At 48.2% G+C, this 19,757-nt stretch overlaps 8 protein-coding genes across 8 annotated transcripts; 2 read left to right on the forward strand and 6 right to left on the reverse strand.

Annotated features, from left to right (window-relative positions):
- Positions 1-1,917: 1,917 nt before the first annotated feature.
- On the forward strand, positions 1,918-3,408 carry GIQ15_06405 (arginine biosynthesis ARG7; the record flags this gene model as incomplete). Its single annotated transcript, XM_033553822.1, has 2 exons — positions 1,918-2,429; positions 2,490-3,408. The coding sequence occupies 2 exons, from the start codon at positions 1,918-1,920 to the stop codon at positions 3,406-3,408; spliced, it is 1,431 nt and encodes a 476-aa protein (XP_033403337.1).
- A 443-nt stretch (positions 3,409-3,851) lies between these two features.
- Positions 3,852-5,562, reverse strand: GIQ15_06406 (protein transport protein SEC61 subunit alpha; the record flags this gene model as incomplete). Its single annotated transcript, XM_033553823.1, has 5 exons — positions 3,852-3,933; positions 3,990-5,068; positions 5,128-5,295; positions 5,369-5,469; positions 5,553-5,562. The coding sequence occupies 5 exons, from the start codon at positions 5,560-5,562 to the stop codon at positions 3,852-3,854; spliced, it is 1,440 nt and encodes a 479-aa protein (XP_033403338.1).
- Positions 5,563-6,540: 978 nt separating this feature from the next.
- GIQ15_06407 (uncharacterized protein) lies at positions 6,541-8,418 on the forward strand (the record flags this gene model as incomplete). The annotated part of the gene is made up of 3 exons (XM_033553824.1): positions 6,541-6,597; positions 6,659-6,775; positions 6,832-8,418. The coding sequence occupies 3 exons, from the start codon at positions 6,541-6,543 to the stop codon at positions 8,416-8,418; spliced, it is 1,761 nt and encodes a 586-aa protein (XP_033403339.1).
- A 531-nt stretch (positions 8,419-8,949) lies between these two features.
- On the reverse strand, positions 8,950-9,537 carry GIQ15_06408 (uncharacterized protein; the record flags this gene model as incomplete). Its single annotated transcript, XM_033553825.1, has 1 exon — positions 8,950-9,537. One exon carries the CDS (start codon positions 9,535-9,537, stop codon positions 8,950-8,952), a length of 588 nt encoding a protein of 195 aa, XP_033403340.1.
- Positions 9,538-9,704: 167 nt separating this feature from the next.
- On the reverse strand, positions 9,705-10,127 carry GIQ15_06409 (glutathione-dependent formaldehyde-activating; the record flags this gene model as incomplete). Its single annotated transcript, XM_033553826.1, has 1 exon — positions 9,705-10,127. One exon carries the CDS (start codon positions 10,125-10,127, stop codon positions 9,705-9,707), a length of 423 nt encoding a protein of 140 aa, XP_033403341.1.
- A 243-nt stretch (positions 10,128-10,370) lies between these two features.
- On the reverse strand, positions 10,371-11,498 carry GIQ15_06410 (uncharacterized protein; the record flags this gene model as incomplete). Its single annotated transcript, XM_033553827.1, has 1 exon — positions 10,371-11,498. The coding sequence occupies one exon, from the start codon at positions 11,496-11,498 to the stop codon at positions 10,371-10,373; it is 1,128 nt and encodes a 375-aa protein (XP_033403342.1).
- A 1,356-nt stretch (positions 11,499-12,854) lies between these two features.
- GIQ15_06411 (uncharacterized protein) lies at positions 12,855-13,199 on the reverse strand (the record flags this gene model as incomplete). The annotated part of the gene is made up of 2 exons (XM_033553828.1): positions 12,855-12,918; positions 12,976-13,199. 2 exons carry the CDS (start codon positions 13,197-13,199, stop codon positions 12,855-12,857), a joined length of 288 nt encoding a protein of 95 aa, XP_033403343.1.
- Positions 13,200-13,791: 592 nt separating this feature from the next.
- GIQ15_06412 (leptomycin B resistance protein pmd1) lies at positions 13,792-17,843 on the reverse strand (the record flags this gene model as incomplete). Its single annotated transcript, XM_033553829.1, has 2 exons — positions 13,792-17,445; positions 17,499-17,843. 2 exons carry the CDS (start codon positions 17,841-17,843, stop codon positions 13,792-13,794), a joined length of 3,999 nt encoding a protein of 1,332 aa, XP_033403344.1.
- Positions 17,844-19,757: the final 1,914 nt, after the last annotated feature.

The following is a 19,757-nucleotide window of genomic DNA, read 5'->3' on the forward strand; positions in this document are numbered from 1 at the left end:
CTGCAGCCTCTTTACGAGCCTCCTCATGGGCTTCCTTTCGCTGCTGTTGCTCTATCAACCTTTGAGCTCTCTTTTCTGCTGCTTCCTGGGCTTTAACATCCTTCTGAATTGTACGCTGAAGCTTTGATTGTTCAGCCTGCGCTATCTTATCTTGTTTTTCATGCTCTATATTAAGAGCCCGTTGCCTGGCTGCTTCAACTTTAGACGGAGAGAAGAACTGCGCCTGGCCAGCCCGTTCCTTATCAAACAAGCCCATTGCTTTACCTCTCTTCCTTTGCTTCTTCTCCATTTGTATTACTGCATGAAGAGACCTGTTTTCATGGGCTAATATCTCATTCTGGAAGACCAGTCTTTCACTAGCATGAATGACCTTTTGAATATTGATTGAGAGGCGCGATTGCCTGCGGTAAACCTTCTTAATTTGACGGCGGAGGCCTCGAACAGTAGTAGGGGTAGGAGGAGCAACCAGGTCTGGAGGGGTAATTGGTCTTCGTTTGAAATATTTTAATATCTGTTCAGGCATGAAGGGGTAGATACCCGTTGTTTGAAATGCAGCCTTAACGTTCTCAGGTGTTACTGCTTTACACCATGCTGTATAAAAGAGCCTCCAGAAATCTCTCTTCCTCATTGATGAATACCCATAGCTGCAACGGAGAAGGGTATCGATCTCTTGGGAGTATGCCTTAGCCAGTGGCCCAAAAACTCCAACATCTAATGGTTGTAATCGATGAGTTGAATGCGGAGGAAGGATTGCAAGAAGGATACGGTTTTTATCTGCGTAGTCGATAAAGCGCATATTGATATGAGAGGAGTGGCCATCAACAATAAGAAGCCTTCTTCCTCTATCAGCCTTTGCCTTCGTATGCTTATTAAATATCTCCAGCCAGCTAAGCCCGTAGTCATCACTGCTCCAGCCGTTGGGTGAGGCTGCAAAATAGGCTGTTTGCTCATGAGGGTTGAAATCATCAAGCCATGTATCTTGTAGATCTCCTTCTCCCTTATAAATCAGTGTAGGAGGAATCCTTTCACCATCTGCAGAGATGGCAGCAAGAAGAGAAATAAACTCGCGATTTCCATCATGAATAGCACCTATCTGCTTTCGTTTAAGCTGCTCAATAGGGACGATACGTTTGACTGCCTGACCTAGGCCAATAAGGAACCCTTTTTCATCGAAATTATAGGTGTTTTCTGGAGTAATATTATATTTTGAAATCATCAATTCAAGCTAGGAAGAGGTCAGTATTTAAAGATATTGATATCGATTTGATCACTAACATGCTCAAAGTAATGCGCAAAATAAGAGGAGTTATCAGCAACCTTGCGTTTTTGATCGATAGTCTTTAAATAAAGGCTCTTTATCTGGTTATGATATCTCTCGCAGAACCGCGCCACCCAGTTCAACCCAACAGGCTCTTTTGTTATCTCATATACCAAATTCCGGAGTATTTGAGGTGTAGGAGATAGGCCACGTAGAGATAGGCGATTTATATGCTTTAAAAGCTCTTTTTCTTGAGCAGTTGTAAGCTTCTTGTGATGTTGGGATATTGCTTCACTTCTTGAGGTAGTGACTCCTTGAAACCGCCGTGTGAGCGTTTTTCGATCGATTCCGTATCTTTTTGCAGTCTGGGTATAATTAGGGGCTTCTTGGGCCTTTAAATCTGCAATTGCTAAAGCAATTGCAGCTTCATTAACCATATTACGGCTGTTGCGAGTGGTTGTTGTTGATACGCATGAATCTTTGTTGGGGCGGTCATTGGGTGGTAGCGGTCATTCGGTGGTGGCTTACGTTATCTAAATAATTGGAGTTCAAGCCATTTTGAGTCACACTCACCGTTGATATTTGGCCTGCTGTTGGATATTTATTCAATTGGATATTATACGGGAGCTAGGTGCCGTGCAGGACTGCTACGGCGGAAAATGGCCCCCAAACAGGCCAGGACAATCGGTCAGATCTCCCAATATGCATGCCTTTTGACCAAGTCAACCAGTCCGATTTCGGGCCAGATACGCACATTCACATCGCCCGTCGATGCGTCGATTCCGGCATCAAAGCAGAAATTTGTTCCATCGTCAGGAACATATCCAAAGGGGTTCAAAGTGTCCGGCAGCCATGCGGGTGTTAAAGCCTCAAACACATCCGCTCTTGACCTGGCATTAGTATGGTCTGAGGAGCCATGCTCGGCCGCTGCTGTGTTTACTACAAATAAATTCCAAGCTGCTCCGGTTCAGGTGAGCTCGGAACTGATTCGGAAAAAGAACGGAAACGGTATTCGTGGGGTAATTGTCAATGCCGGCTGCGCGAATGCTGTCACCGGGAAACAGGGATTGCAAGATGCCAGGAGCATGAGCAGAAAGGCAGATGAGTGTAATGGGGTGAAAGAAGGCGATTCAAGTACTCTTGTTATGAGTACTGGTGTAATCGGGCAACTGTAAGAGGTCAATCCCGTTTTGAAAAAAAAGACACGAAGCTAATGGCATCCCTATTGCAGATTACCTATTGATAAAATCCTCAACAAGGTCCCAGAGGCACAGTCCAGCCTTGCATCGACACATGCCGCATGGCTACGGGCCGCACGCGCTATATGCACAACAGATACCTTCCCAAAGCTCATCTCTCAAAGCTTTAACCTGCCATCCTCACCGGGCCGTACATACAACATCGCAGGGATGACCAAGGGCGCAGGCATGATTCACCCAAATATGGCTACTCTTCTTGGCATAATATGTACCGATGCACCCATTGAAGCACCGGTGTTACAATCACTTCTCTCTCATTCCATCTCACGATCATTTAACTCCATATCTATTGACGGTGATACCAGCACCAATGATACGGTAGCCATCCTTGCCAACGGCGCTGCAGGAGGAACGTCTATCTCCTCAACGGATTCAAAGGATTACACCGCCATGCAATCGATACTCACAGGATTCACGCAATCTTTAGCACAGCTCGTTGTTCGTGATGGTGAAGGAGCTACGAAATTCGTCACCGTTCGGGTCAAGAACTCTCCTTCCTACAAGGACGCTAAATGCATTGCTTCGACCATTGCTCGTTCTCCTCTTGTCAAGACCGCGCTATACGGCAAGGATGCGAACTGGGGCCGTATCCTTTGTGCAGTTGGTTATACACCAGGTCTTGCCTCCGGCACTATTGTGCCTGAAAAGACAAGCGTGAGCTTTAAGCCTGTTGATGGTAGTGCTGAGCTTAAGCTACTGGTAAACGGAGAGCCTGAATCTGTAGACGAGGAGCGCGCTTCCACGATCTTACAGCAAGAGGATCTAGAGATCGTTGTGGATCTAGGGGGTGGAGCGAGTGGAGAGGCTGGCAAGGGTGGTGAAGAAGCCGTTTATTGGTTCTGCGATTTCAGCCATGAATACGTTACTATCAATGGAGACTACAGAACATAGTATATGGGAGATTTCGTTCCGTGTTCTAGACTCTTGAAAAAGGATGAACCAGTTCGGAAATTATCATTAGAGCTAGATGAAAACCAAGGAGCTACTTATTATATACACAGATTAGAGAATCTACTATTTTGGCTTTTTCGGAACACCCGCTTTTTGATCGCAAGGGAGAGAGAGTAAGAGGGGCGTAGATGCAAAATTGCAAGCAACGATCAAACATAGAAAGGATAAAAAGGAACGGTTTGTAAATTATCAAATGTCAACCCACACATCATCGCTCCCTTGGATTTATTTTGCCTGTTAATGACAATTCGCGCCTAGTCATCTCCCCATCCCAAAAAAATATAGAAAGTGGACCATTCGACATTGCTGATAATACAAATAATAAATGCTTGCGAAGCGGCGTGCAGACCTTGCTGAGCCGCCATAAAGAAGTTGGCCCAGCCTTAGTTGCCGGGGACTAGACCTTTGAGGCCAGCGCCGAAGTCGCCCTCCCGTGCGGCGATTTCGAAGTAGCCGTAAATGATTCTAGTCATGGTTAGCAGGTGTGTTAAAAACAATTGGTAGGGAAGGATATATCATACGTTACTGCGAGGAGAATACCGGTTCCACTTCCTAGAGCCCCCATAAGGTCACTGGCCACGGACAAGGCACCGATACACGCACCACCGAAAGCGGCAGCGGTAGGGATGATCCTCTTGAGTTCCTTGTACATGCTTTGTTCACGGTGGCCGGCCATAACCAGTCCTTGGTCCTTGAGCTGCTTGGCGACATCCCTTGGAGCAGAGCCGGAGACTTCAATCCAGGTCTTGGAGAAGAGAGCACAGGCAACCAACATGAAAATAAAGTAGCAAACGGTGTGGACAGGGTCCAAGAGAGCTTCCTTGAAGTTGAATGGTGGGGACATGTAGTAGGCAATACCGGAAGAGGCATAGAGCTGGGCAGAACCGCCATCACGGGGTTCCCAGACACCAAGGAGCTTGACAAGGATGTTGTCAGAGAATCGAGAGTAGAGCATCTGGCTGACCAAGAAGACGTTGGAGCAGAGGGCGGATTGCAACATGATGGGCATGTTGGAAGTGTAGAAGAGACGGACGGGGTAGGATCCACGGACACCACGTTGACGGGAAGACTTGACGGGGATTTCGACGCGGAAACCTTGGAGGTAGATAACAGCGGCGAAAACGACGAGGGTTGCGATGAGGTTCATGATATTGGGGAGGTTCTGGCGGTAGAAAGCTTCGTACAGAGCGCGTTGCTTGTCGGGCCAGGTGAGCAAAAGGTGGAAGAGGGCAATGACGGCTCCCTCGAACTCAGGTCCACGGCCAGTGTTAATGGTGGTGGGAGAGAAAGCTTTCCAGATGATAGACTCGCAGATGTTGGTGGCAATGAAGAGGGAGATACCACTTCCAAGACCGTAGCCCTTCTGCAAGAGCTCGTCGAGGAGAATGACAACCAGTCCCGCGACAACCAGCTGAACGATCAACAGAACACAGACACCAGCTCCCAAGTCGCTAGGCTGGCCGTAAAGACCGGTGAGAACGTAGACACAAGCTTGTCCGAAAGACAAGATGATAGCAAAGAGCTTCTGGGCGGTTTGGTACAGTTCGCGATCGGTTTTGAGGTCAAGGTTAACGTCGATGAGTTGGGTTCCAGCAAGAAGCTAGAACACGGGTTAGGATCATATTGCGATGTAGGGTATCAACGAGCGCCAAAAAATACCTGGAAGACCATGCCGGAGGAGATAATTGGGGTGATACCCAGTTCCATCAAGGTTCCTCTGTTGGAGGCCAGCATCATACGTAGCCAATATAGCGGATCGGAGGTGTCGGAGGATACAATTCCGTAGAGAGGCATTTGGCTCATAACCAAGAATATGAGGAGGGTCAACTGTCAAGTAACCATCAGCCAGAGCCCAATTGCAGCCATTCTCATCCCATATTAGATATTTTCGATCACATACACCTGTCCACATAGCCTTCTGGTTGAATGGAACCTTGGTCTCGGGGGCTGCCACCTCCGGGAGGAGGGGCATAAAGGGTTTGATCAGATCGAGGAAGCGTACTGCATCCGTTAGCATGCGATCTCGCAATATCACACCGTTGCTAGAGGTGCAATTGTGGTTTAGCGATGGAGCCGGGACTTACGGCCGCTCATGGTGGCGGTTGTCTTTGTTCCCCGATTGAACAAGAAAGGGCGGGAGAGGAATTAAAGAGGTTTAAAGAAACCAGGCGACGAAACGAGGACAGGAGGTAAAAGAAAAGAAGAAGAAAAGGGAGCGGAAATGGCGAGACGACAAGGAGGCGGATGGAGGTCGTGAGGACAAGTCGAAGTCTTGAATGTTTGTGGATAAAAGACACTAACGCTTTGAGGACACTCTGGTCGCATCACAGCTGACTAAGGCACGCGACCTCTACACCACACTTATTCTACTACTTCTCTACTACATCTCTCTACATTACTCTACAATTATTACATCTCTACTATTGACACTACTACTATATCGATGGCTAAGTAGGATGAGATGATTTAAGTCAAGTGCTACGCTGATCCAGGACTACGCATGGCATTTCATCATACTTAGATAGCCATGATATATATACGATGCTTTATCATGATAGCGAGGATTCTCATACTCTAGATTCTAGAGCCTCATGTCTAGTTTTCCTTCTTTACACCCCATGGACAATGTCAGAACATTACTTAGACGACTGCCAAACAATGCAAGCTGCGCCTTGTTTGGACTGTTCCAACCCTTTGGCTCTTGGAGCCATCCGTTGTTTGATACCCTTTCTCAGGTTCTCCCAACAAAGGCATTCATGTTGCTAGAATCACCTCAAGTGAATCAGGAACAAGCTGCTCGAAACATTCCATCAGCTCTATAGCAAGCTATACTAGCGCTATGTCTGGAGAAATACTTAAGGACCAGGCTTCATGCCGCAACTTTTCTTCTCGCTCTCTTTCTTCCAACTATACACTCACGCTCCCTAACAAACCTCGGACTCTTTGGTACATGCTACCCTACCAATACCTGCCTCGCGGCCATAAAACTCGTATTCTTCAATACTCTCTTCACTCCTACCTACAGAACAACCTATATTATAGCCTCCGAGGGGCTTCACGCCGCTATCTGCCATGGTATTACCCGACCCAGATAACCCGATCTCCACTCCTGAAGGTCGTCGAGACAAGGTATGCATTCCGAGGACTATTTGCTACATATCCGCCTATACGTGGTTGCTAACAGAGATAGTGGCATCATTGGGTATCATCCCCCCGTAAAGGCGGTGTTCGAACATTAGTCAAGCGTATGAAATCTAGGCTGTCGCCTGACTCTACCAAGACCGGTGAGCCTAGGAATGGTGCCCAGGTATGATATCTACCCTGGTACGATTTGAGGTAGTGATGGCTCTAACTTTCTGGTAGGCCCAAAATACCCCCATAAGAAATGTACCTGTGCGTGATTCGAGGGCGGCTGAAACGCTACTGGATGGTCATGGTCTTGGAAACATCATCTCTACCCCCGGTGTTTCCACTGCCAGTTCAAGTGAAGATAACGGCGGGAACGAGGAATTTTCACCTCCAAAGAGGGTTTGTTCGACAGCCCCTAGCGAAGAGCGACCTACTGGACAGGTCGAAGTAGAACAGCTCAAGGGATGCCCCGATCTTAGCGAACAGGCTAGAGGAGGCAATACACAAGCTGAAAAGCAAGAAAAGGATGATCAACAAGAATGTGAAGTCAACCAGGAACACGAAGATCCAGCAGAGATAGAGGTAGAGGTGGATGTGGATGCGGACGTCAGCGTGGAGGTAGAGGTTGACATTAGTGCAGAGGCGGACGAGGACATGGAGGACACTGGAGAGGAACAGGACGATGATGCGGACGATGAAGCAGACGACAACGAAGATGAAGAGGAAGAAGACGAACAGGGTATGATTCCATCGAGAGAAGTGGACTTCCTTCTGGAGAATGCAGAACAAAACCGGCTCAATGACCTGGCTGCCCTTCAAGATGAATTCGACGACGAAATTCGATACATCGTCCAAGAGCGAAACACTCTCCTTACAGAAAAGATGTTCTGGCAGACCAAATTCGTCACAGCGATCAAAGGGAGGGAGAAGCAACGTTCACGCGCCTCGTCTGCGACACAAGACAACTCTCGCCTCGAGGCTATCGGCAACGTACTGAAGCGTGAGATGGACCTTATCCAGGAGATAGTGGATAAGCAGTTCAAGGAAGTGAAGGAAATCAAAGCCAGCTGCCTTGATGCCGTGACGCAGCTTACCCAGGCATGTGAGGTTACAAAGTCGTACCTTGACCAGGCTAAGGAGGAGAACATGAAAACTGCCAAGGAGCTGGCTATCCTTCGCAAGATCGTCATGAAAATCCGACAGCCGTCTAAAAATCTAACCGAATTCTCCATGCATCACGATTTTCAGCAGACTCTAGAAACCAACCAGGAGTTAAAGGATAGAGCCGAAGCCCAACAGGAAGAATTGAACCAGTTACACGCCGAGTTGGCTGAACGAGATGCGACAATTGAGAAGCTGGAAACGATCAAGACCAAGCTGGAGGATCAGCTGGACTACATGGGTTCGTCTAATGCAAAGTATAGAGCCAAGTTGGAGGAAACAGACCGCACTTTGGCAGATTGCCAGAAATCCCTACGTGATGCACGAGACAGGGAAGCCCGCCTGAAGGGGCGTCTTTCGACGGTCTATAAGGAATGGGCAACGAGAAAAGAGAAACTCGAGGTGGATTTGACAGAGTGTCAGGCAAAGCTACAACTAAAAGAGTCGATGGTTGAAGTTCTCAGTCAACAGAGCTCGATGTATCTTGACAACTGGAAGGATAGCATAAGCATGCTAGCAGGGCAGAGCCAGGGGGATGAGCTGTCTTCGAAACTCGCAGACTGTCTGCAGGAGACATTAGATCGCAATGAAGCCCTGGAGATTGAACTTTGCGAGCTTCGCGAGGAAACTCTTACTCTACTCGATCGAACTCTTGGATGATGTATTGGGTTCGGTATATACAAAACTGCACATACCCTATTGCCTCTTCAGAAGCCATATCGCTGCCCGCCCTTCATATTGTTAGAAAGGAGTACCAATAGATTAGCTGTTGACTCTTACGCTCCTAGTATTGGGCATATCGTGAATGAACTAGGATATGCCAACGCATTGACACATAACTGAGCATCAATATTAAGTAGTCAGATTAACGTGATACTAAGAGATTGGCTTAGGGTATTGTACAATGAGTACGGAAACCCGACCTGTTCAATGTTCAGATTCATAAGTTGATCAACAAGGATAAATTATTTGTATGTTTTTTACAATTTTCTGCAATCTTTACCCAGCTTGGGTAGTTGATAGCAGAGAATGATGCTTTATTAATACACCGAAATCGTAAGAGCAGGAATATCAATTTGATCCCTTTCGTGAATTTTTGGGAAAGAAAGCCACCATCACAGCCATTCAGTACCTTATAATATCAACCTTAACCCCCTGATTCTCCATGGTTTCCACTTCACACCTTTTTGTTTAAGAAGTTGGGATTGCGTCCTTTTGGACTTTGATGCCGTTGAATCCGTCAACCGGCCTCTCTCTTCCGATAGGCATATTCTCCTCACTCCTCACGGCACCGCCTCTCTTTGGCGGAGGCCCAGTCTGCACGAAGCCAAAGGACACCAGAGCCCACCATCCCACCCATCCCCAACACCAAACCGAGACGCCGGCGAAGGCTGTGAGGGCCAAAACAGGCACGAGAACCAGCAATGCCAGTCCGGTACAGATGGCCGTAAATGTAATTGCACAAATCGAGGCAAGGACCAGTGCGGTGGTGAAAGAGAATATCAACACGCTAATCGTCTGGATAACGAATAGGAAGATTGGAATTCCGCAGAAGAAGGTCTGGGAAGCTAAGAACGAGGCGAGGATTGGACGCGCCCGAGCGAAGGCTGTGAGATCGGCTCGGATCTCTGCCCGTTTCTGCTGTGGGAGAACGGCATTGAAAGATGCATAGAGGGCCGTATAAGCGTTGATGACGAGTGCTTTGCTGATGTTGATGATCGACCTGACGATGGCCGATATGTTGGATTGGGGACGCGAGGCAGTGTTTGGAGGACCCATGGTTGTTTATTCACTTGAGCTATCTCTGAATCACCTTCTGTTACAAGGAACAAGCATGGAGGAGTGTAAAGAAGGGCAGAGGTGGAAGATATACTAAACGTGAAAGAAAGTTGTTGCTATTTCAAGTTTGAGCTGTAGCCGTCGACGTCATCGATATCTAAGGTTGACTACAAACTAAACGAGCCGCCTCCAGGTTCCCCGTCCCAGCGCACTACGCCCGCCGGGATCTCAACCACGGCCTCCTTGCACCAGATGTGCACCGCATCCTGCAGCATCGCCTTGTCCAGCGCCAGCAGACAGCCGGCCTTGACGCTCACGGTTTCTCCTCCGCGCGGCCTATGCAGCAGCCGGGAGCCGCAGTTTGTGCAGAAGAGACAGTCGAGCTGGCGTCCAGATTCCGTCGGACGAGTATACACGCCGATCTGGCCGGGCGAGGGAGCAGGAATGTCAAATGTCGGGAAGATGGCAGTCATCCCGTACGTGGAAGACGACTGGTGTCGACATTCAGTGCAGTGGCAGATGTACATTTTCAGCGGCTTCGGGAGGGGAGTCGTGAACCGGACTTGCGAGCACTGGCAGCGGCCTTCCATCTTGTTTGACTGTCGAGATGTTTAGACTTGAGACAGATGTTGCTTGTTGTATAGCAGTCTCGGTTATGCTGGAGACCAGCGGGGTTGCTGCATATATATATACGTAGGTACGTCCGGGGTACATACGCGAGAATGCAATATTAATAATTGATGTAATATACCTCCACACCTGCTCGTATTTAAAGGCCGGGTTCTATAGACGAAATGTTACTCTACAGGCATATATGGAAGATATCAGTATATTCAGCTCGTCGGGTTGAGCTGGCTATACTCAACCCATCTCTTAACACAAGCATCTACCCTCCTGAGCTGGTCCCTACTCGCCTCGATCTCGAAATACTCCTGGTGCTTCTTCCCACACTCGTCACACGGTTTGCCAGGTTTAACCCGTATATCAGCCAACTCAAGATGTACCAGTCTCTCTAGCCTGTGCACATTTGGAGCTTTCTGTGGAAGACTGGATTCAGTTCCAGACGACGGATGGTAAGGGTAGTAGCGGATTAATGTAAGGTTATGAGAGCATTGCTGGGTCAGTCGCCGACAGACGTTGACGGCACGCCCTATCTTTAGCATGATGGTGTTTGCTGTATGGCTGCCGTTTGGGTCATGTCTTTTAATCTGAGATGTTGGCGCGATTCCCGCAGAGGACATGACGTCGCTCGTACGTCTAGTGGCGTCACGGCGATTAGAGGATGAAGGTATTAACGAGGCGGTTTCATCTGCTCGGGGCCGGAAATCGCTGGGCGTCACGCAATAGATGTAGATATATCCGGCTTCTTCGGCGGCTGAGAGTGGCTCCGAGAGTTTCTGGAGTAGCTTTGAAGTGGTTTCTGGTGATAGGCTCGATGGAATCCACGAAAGAAGAGATTCCGTTTGGGATAATCCACGATGGGTGGACATGGTGGGGCGTAAAGTCTGGTGGTTTGGCAGTGATGCCGACTCGGATGTCGACAGGCGTTTCGCTTTCCTTGACGGAGCGATTTCTCCCATACTAGATCTGTGACGGGAACTTGGTTCATTTCCAGAACTTGCAGGTGGACGGCCCATGTTTTGCGGAGGCCGTGAGACAGGCTGGTGGACGCTCGAGGTCGCCCGGGCATGAGAGCTTCGGCGAGACTGCTTCACGCGGGCAGCGCGGTGTTCATCATCGTCTTCAACGGGGGCCAAAAAACAAACGAACTTCAGTCTCTGCTTTGATTTACTCTTTGGCTCCTTTGGAATATTCAGGGAGGCTACATCGGCCTCCTCTTCCTCCTCCCGTCTCCTGGACGAGAAGTCGCGGAGTTCATTATTTGAACGGCGGCGGCGGTCTCGATCGATATTCCTTGTAGATGCAACTGTACTACCTCGTACGGGTCGTACTTCGTCCATAGATAAGACACCAACTCTCTCGATGAGGGTATCTAGACTGGATCGACCCTTCAGCCTTGAAGCCGTGGGCTTCGTAGGAGATGACGCCCCATTTTGACCCTGATGCTGCCAACAGAACAGGGCCTCCGGGATTTGAACGATAATGGGATCTCCTCTGCTGCCGTTTCCTTGCTTGTTATTTGGCTTCTTCGACGCAGGTATCACAGTTCGTCGACATCTTCGCCCGTCGGCTGTAAGCCCTTGACAGGTAGTCGCTGGATTTTTCGAATCAGCGCGGGCTAATTGGAACTCCGGACAATGACGGACATGAGACATTGTCACCGACACGGTATGGCTAAAATAGCGAGGTATATGGACGCTGTTTATTCCTCTGAGGGTATTGCAAGATGCTGGTGCAGAATATCTTGAGGCGACAAACAGCTGCAGTCACATGGACTTGCTCACTTGAGAGACATCAGAGTGTAAGGAAGTATTATGCTGCTCACTGAAAGTGTTGACTCGGTCTTTCGGGGCATTCACTGCCCTTCATACTTAAACGTCTAAGGATAGGACGAGAAGGCTGTGTGAGAGATGTCTGCCTTGATCTCCCCAGCCACACTCTTGCTCCCTGCATTTTTCGCGTTTCGCCACGAGACTGTGCAGTTGCTTATACAGGTGCATGCAGGTGAATTAATCAATAAATCGTAAAGATAGATGGCAGTAAGAGTGACAGAGATGGAGTTAACTATTTCCCTAAGCAACTACCGTAAACGCCGAGAGTCCCGCCATTTTAACATAATTTAAGTACGACGGCCCCAGTAAAATATAAGAATTCCTACAGCTAATGATTAATATTGACATAAGTGTGTATATATTTTTAGAGAATTACAGTAAGTACATCAGTCGTTTTTATCCACTTTATTTATATTACTAAATAGAAATGGTCACTATCTCAAACATACTGGGCTGGAGCTTCTGCTCTCTGGTACTTCGATAAGTACCAAGTCCACCTGTATCTTAGCTTCTGTCACTGCCCGGATCTGATGATAGCCGGACACTGCGTATATGGAAGAATAGCCGTACTCCAAATAGGGGGTTTATAGATGAGGCAGAGTCGAATAGGTCATCACAGTCAGAAGATATAGATGGCGATCTGTCTCGTTGTGGCGTGCTTCACGTCAGGAGATGCATACGCATCAACAATGAGAGTTGGGATTAACTCTTCATCGGGAAAATGGGAAGTCGAAGTAGAAGGGGTCGATGGGGGAGAAGATGTGGTTCGAACATGGAGGGTATAGGCCAAAGTTGCTGGACTTTGTGGCTGTCGAAACATTCACTCTTCTCAACGCCATTCACTCTTCGAAAGCGGTTAACTCTTCATAAACGCCAGGCCCATCCCTTCTTCCCTTTGTAAAAGCCGGCAAGATACCCAGCAGTAGAGCTAATTCCATCAGTCAGCGACAAGTATATATGAAATGCGGTTCAGTCATATACACACCCTTCATATAGCCGTTTATCTCTCGCTTCATAGTATTCCTTGAAGCGCTCCTTGTCTTCTTTTTCCTCTTGCTTTCTCTTCTTTTTAGCCTCTTTCGGCGTGAGTGTTGGTTTCTTTAAGGGAATAGCTTCCACCCGGGGTCGTTCGTAGGGCGAGCATCTTGATTGAGATGGCTGAGAGGTCTCCGCAGCTTGGGAATCTGTGGCGGAATTGGTAGCTGTCATCTTTTAATATATAATTGAGATGTGATTTCGTCGGGATGCCATGTTTAACGATGGCGACGGAGTTGGTTGTATAGACATCGCTCTCGTGGCGAAGTAAGAGTAGCCTCATAGCGTGGCTTGGGAAGCTTGGCCTGGGATGATGCTTCGCCCTCTGCGATATTAAACAATTTGACAACTGCCTACTCCGTATATAGTTTGATTTGATTAATGGCAGACAATCATAAGAGGTCTTCATTATTTCTAAAAACAATATAAGTGATACAAGTGTTTTGGATGCATGATATTTAATATGATATTTCATTTTTAATTTTTGATCTATATGCAGGTATTGGCGACTTTGTCGCCCAATGGGTAAAATCTTCCCAGTCAAATCCAAACGCCTAACATGTAATATAAACAAAAGGGGCCAAAATATTTAGAGATTAAAACAAATGTACAGGAGTGAGGTGGGAATATTCACCAATATATATACGGAAAAGTGTGGATGTAAGTACTTTTCTGCCAGCTGGCTAAAAGAAAAGAAAGAAGATGAAATATTATGATGCAAATGCAATGGGAAAGAGGATATGTGCAAGGTGTGGTGGGTATGGTATTAATGAGTCTTCTCGAGACTTTGCATGTGGACGAGCTCGTAGTATCGGCCCTTGTTTTGGAGGAGTTCATGGTGAGTACCGCTCTCGACGATGCGTCCTTGATCGAAGACATAGATAACGTCTGCCTTCTGGATGGTGCTAAGACGATGAGCAACTGCAATGGTCGTTCGGCCCTTCGCAGCAGCATCAAGAGCAGCTTGAACGACCTGTTCGGATTCAGAGTCTAGCGCCGATGTAGCCTCGTCGAGGAGGAGGACTTTCGGGTCCCGGATGAGAGCTCGAGCGATTGCGATACGTTGCTTTTGGCCACCAGACAACATGCTTCCTTTGCTTCCGACAACTGTGCCAAATCCATCGGGTAGAGACATGATGAAGTCGTAGATGTTGGCGGCTTTACAGGCTGCGAAAACCTGTTCGTCAGGGATGTTGTCATTGTCGATTCCGAGGAGGACGTTCTCCCTAATTGTGCCTTGGTAGAGGGTTGGCTCCTGGCTGACGAGCGCCAGATGGCTTCGGTAGGAGTTGACATTTAATCGCGAGATATCTTTGCCGTCAATGTAAACACCGCCTGATAGCGTGTCGTAGAACCGTTCCACAAGTGAAATTGTAGTACTCTTTCCACATCCGCTGGGTCCTACCAACGCGATATATTGGCCAGGCTTGACGGTAAGGTTGAGGCCTCGGAGCACTGGTTGCTCTGGGCGTGTGGGATATCTGAAATGTACGTCACGGAACTCAATAGTTCCCTCAACAGTATCAAGCATTTCGCCATCTGGTGACTCAATGTCGATGGTGGGTACTCGATCGAAAAGCTTCTTAAAATCTGCAGCCGCGCTCTTGGCCTTGCCCATATCTGGAGAGAAGGAGAACACGATTCCAGCTGATTGTGAGCCGAAAATGACACAGGATATACATAAGAAGAATTGGAAAGCGTTATACTCTCCCTTTCCAAGGAGGCCACCACCATACCAGAAGCCAAGCGCAAGACAGAAGAATGAGAATGATTGTGATGCAGCGTAGAGAAGTGAGGATTTGGCAACGGACCTCAAGCTCTTCTTTGCTTGGGCGTTAAGCTGACTCTCGTAGATTTCCATAACGCCTTTCTCCCTAGTAAGCGACGCAACGGTGCGAATAGAGGACGTGGCTTCGCATGCATAACTTGCGGAAGACTCGTATGCCTTCTTAGACCTCGTTTGGAATTGCGCAAGGATCCAAAATCTATAGAATCCGCAGAGAAGAAGTACAGGGACGGTGGAAATGCAAACAAGTGCGAGCTTCCAGCCGAAAGCGAGGGCAACCGTCAACGCGACAGTCAATGTAGTGCTGACCATCATGATTGTTCCAAGTGTGGCACCACTTACACCAGAGAGATGTTTTGTTTCCGTGGATAGGAAGGAAGTCAAAGCACCAGTACTGTTCTCGGGAAGATCGAAAAAGGCGATATCTTGTCGAAGCATAGCGCGGAAGGACAAGCTTCTTGCTCTGTAAATCAAGCTCTCAGAGCAAATCGCGAAAATTATACCTTGAGCAGATTGGGTTACTAGCTGGACAAGCCCCAACATTAAAAACATCAGAGCCCAGAAATTCGCATCATGTCGTAGTTTGTCGTACAAGGTTGGTGGGAGAGAAAGGGTTGTGATTCCTTTAGCGAAAAAGACGGATTGCACAGGCTGTCCGGAACCAGAAAGAACAGCGAAGATGAGACCACAGAACATTATGAATCTCTCTGGCTTATTGAAACTGGCGATGAACTTTATCAATGTGCCGAGGGAGTATTGGGTTTCCTTCTCTGGACGTTTCTGTGATAATATTACGCTTGATAGTGATTTTTTCGTATCAATGCGCCCTAGATTGGCTTCGACATCGTCGTCGTCAGGGTATTTTCCGGATGTCACACTTTTGGCAGGAGCAGAAATCTGGCGTGAGATTTCCTTTTCCTTTTCGATTATCGCCTCGTCCTCGGATTCCTCATCACGCTCCTCGTTTATTCTTTGAGCTTCGACGAGTTGGAGATATGTGCCCTTTTTATCGACTAGCTCGTCGTGGGTACCCTGCTCAGCGATGTGGCCGCTGACTATGACCACAATGTTATCGGCAGTCTTGATGGTGGATAAACGATGGGCAATGACTATAGTGGTCCTTCCTCGTGAAGCGGCATCCAAGGCGGCCTGGACTACACCCTCGGACTTGGTATCAAGAGCAGAGGTTGCTTCGTCAAGCAACAAAATCTTAGGGTCACTGACAATTGCGCGAGCAATGGCGATACGTTGTTTTTGTCCGCCAGACAGGAGGAAACCACGTTGTCCAACATCTGTCTTGTAGCCTTCCGGTAATCCAATAATGAAGTCGTGGGCATTCGCCTCCTTCGCTGCGTTTTCGATGCGGACCTTTAATTGCTCCTCGGATTCATTTTCGAAAGGTGAACCGATGAGGCCTAGTCGGATATTTTCAAAGATAGTGGTTCCAAATAGGGTTGGCTCTTGGCTAACTAGGGAAATTTGCTGGCGTAGCCACCTAAGGTTCAAGGTCTTGATATCATGGCCGTCAAGCAGAACAGTACCAGCCACTGGGTTGTAAAACCGCTCGAGCAAGCCGACAACGGTACTTTTCCCAGATCCAGAAGGGCCTACAAGGGCAGTGGTTTTACCCTTGGGCACAATTAGATTAATATCCTCCATGACAACAACCTCAGGTCGAGATGGGTATATATGTTTGATGCCACGGAATTCAATCGTTCCCTCAACATTGTCGAGGGTCTTACCCTCATCGGAACCGGGATCGATTGCGGATACGCGGTCAATAGTACTGAAAATCTTAGCGCCTGCAGAGATAGCGGATGCGAAGGCCTGTGTGTTGGGAGCAACGTTGCCTAGGCTGAAAGAGCCGATGACGATTGCGAGCAGGATGTTGACAATTGCCGACAAGTCCGTTTCTCCGCCGACGAGGAAGCGCGAGCCCATCCAGAAACCCAAGCCGTAGTTTGAGTACATGATTGCCATCATGGAACCAAACATGATGCCGAGCATCATCTGAAGTCTCGTCCCCCACTTCTTAGCTTCCTTCAAATGGACTTCGTACTGTCTGGCAAGTTTGTCTTGTGTACCGAAAGCGGTGGCGTTCCTAATAGAGCTGATTACCTCCTCCGCGACAGTGCCTCCTTCGCCGTAACTTAGCAAACTCATCTTTCCAGCCTTGACGACAAACCTAGATATGCCACCCATAACCAAAACCATGGCAACAATAGTCGAACTGCAGATCAAGGCAAGCTTCCAATACCTGATGTAACCAATGATAAACGCGCTAAAGAAGGTTGAGACAGCGGTCAAGGTCAGGCCGACCTTTTCAGATATTCCATCTTGGATCAAATTGGTATCCGCAGTGATACGGGTGGTAACCTCTCCGGCTCCGAGCTTGTCGAAGAACCCGATATTCTGGCGTAGAATAGCATGTAGGTATTTCGTGCGCGTTTTTTGAGTGATGTGTTCGCCAACATAGATAAACCCAACGGTGGACAGGTAGAGAAGAACGAATTGGGCAATTCCAAGATAGACGAAGTACAGAGAATTCCTGACCAAAATGCTATTGAATTCGTCAAAGCTAATCCTGTGGAGGGCAATATCTCTAAACGTCCCGGCAAGGGAACCAAAGAGAACCTATCACACTGTCAATGTTGAACCAATAGTTTCAGAATCTGGGTACGACATACCGTAAAGAGCGGGAGGGCAGCACCAGCAGCAATAGAAGCCAGCGAGACGAGACCAAGCAGTATCATGTCATTCCTTGTGGCATATCGTAACAACGTGCCATAGGTGGCCTTAACCTCTGGGATAACAAGTTGCTCTTTTAGAATTTCTCGTTCATGTTCGGGCAGATGGGCAAGAGTAGCATCCAGGTCCCCTTCAGGCTTGCCCTTTGCAGCGTCTGAATCGACCTTCTTTTTCGCATGTTTCCCTTTATCTGTAACAGAGGAAGCCGCTGAAGGGGATTTCTGGGTTTCCTGTTTGTTGACCTGGATGTCTTGGGTATTCGACTTTTCGCTTAATTCACCCATCTTGGCTTATTTGACAGAAAATGACAAGTAAAATGGGGGATATCGCCTCTTTAAGAGGGAGGGGGTGGGAGAGTGAAGCGTTCTGCAGGTCAGAACATGCAGTGTTCAAGTTTAAAAGTTGACAAGGATTGAAAAAAAAATAAACGTCGCCACTACTCAATGTAGCAGGACAGCGTTCGAAGCGACGACTATCCCATCAAGGAATTCGAGATATGTGACCGACCGAGCTTATATGCAACGGAATCAAGCGACAAGCCGGGTAGGGAGAGCGAGACAAGCTAGTCCTTATATCATCAAAAATTAGCCCAGCCCGAGAAACGCCAGGTTTCCCATCCTTTCGGCTGCCCCATAGATCCGGTATGGAGTAGTACTTTTCCTCCCCTGTAGATGTATCCGACCTATGTCTCCGACACGTTCATAATCCATTCTTACGTCACCGTTGGTTGGCTGCTTGACCATGCGAGCGAGCTTATGCGAGAGCTCTTCTCGCTTTCCCTTAGTGTTGGTGTCAAGGCGCTGGCGGGCAGTATGCCCCTTACCCAAACAGCCTCGTTACACCAACAAACTTGGTGCTGATGTGCGTAAAATACCGTCACGGACACAAAGTTATGCATCCGAAAAACGAAGTTGAGTCATCTCGGATACGGGTTAGCGAACGATTCAACCGCAACGATTTCTGCTTTCGGGCATGGGTCGTATTTGACCAGGTATGTCGAGCTAATTCCGGCTGGCTGTTTTGTGAGTTTCAGGCGGCCACGAGACGTTGCAAGGAGCGCCAGGCAGCGAAGTAAATACGTTGCTGGTTACCGCGCATGAAAGCTTAACGTGAAGGGACCCTGTTGCTTAGTGATGGTATGCTCGTACGCCCGTACTTTTGTACCCATCGCATCTTCAATCTATCCGATCCCGACTAGGCAGCCATTTTTTCATATCTGTATCCCCGGCTGCTGAGGGAAGGCGTGCATATGGGCAATATTCACGACATGTGGCGAGCTTGATCCTCAATTCTGAATTCGTTCACCGAAGCGGAGTGGTGGCTATAGTAGTACAGGGCAGCAGTAGTAGCAGTCGTAGTGTTGTGCTGTCGATCGTCTGCACTTTACCGCATGAGCTTCGGCAGCCGATCGATCAACCGAATAAACCTGAGCTCGGAGGCTCTTGCGCTAAACCCAAGCTTGACTCCGCTCGCTTGGAGGCAGCGGAGGTTGAGACTGACAAAATGCCGATGCTCCCCTTGCCCTAACCATTATTACGTTAGTGGTGCTCCCTTGAGGCTCAGGGGTCGTGTCCGGCCAACCCCTATTTCAAGCCGAGGCGATCTGGTTGTTGGGAGGCGTGGGATGGAGGATTTATGAAGCTGGTGGCGTCCGATACCTTAATCTAAAAATACGGCTTGGTCAAGCTTTCTTGTTATCATTTCGGCTCATCCGCTGTCATCTCTGGCCAAAGATGGGAGTACGGAGTAGTAAATTATCATTGGCGTTGTCTCTGACACTCACGGAGTTGGTGATGCTTCATTTATTGAAAACTCCTGGCATACGGAGTATCCTGGAGAGCCCGGTTCCAGCCGTGACCCACGCAAGGAACCCGTGAAGCTCGATCATCAAGGAATATGACAACTGCGAGGATGAGAGGATCCTGATTGCATTGGAATAGAAAGAAAGTGCCATCGGAAGGATCCCAAACGCCTTACAGGAGTATACTCCGTATGTCCCGAGTAGTTACGGAGTTAGAACCTGAAGTATTAGGAACAATAGGATCAACGGCTGAACGATATCCGTTCCAGAGGCCACGTAACCGTATAAGCCATCCAACAAGCAGCCAACATGTAGAAATGATGTTGGTGACGTCCAACTCGACTTTGATATCGACGACGACAAAGTTAAGTTCAAGCATGCACGTGACCTCGCCATC

The sequence above is a fragment of the Arthroderma uncinatum genome, assembly GCF_011692745.1.
Source record: "Arthroderma uncinatum strain CBS 119779 chromosome Unknown scaffold5, whole genome shotgun sequence".
Classification (NCBI taxonomy): domain Eukaryota; kingdom Fungi; phylum Ascomycota; class Eurotiomycetes; order Onygenales; family Arthrodermataceae; genus Arthroderma; species Arthroderma uncinatum.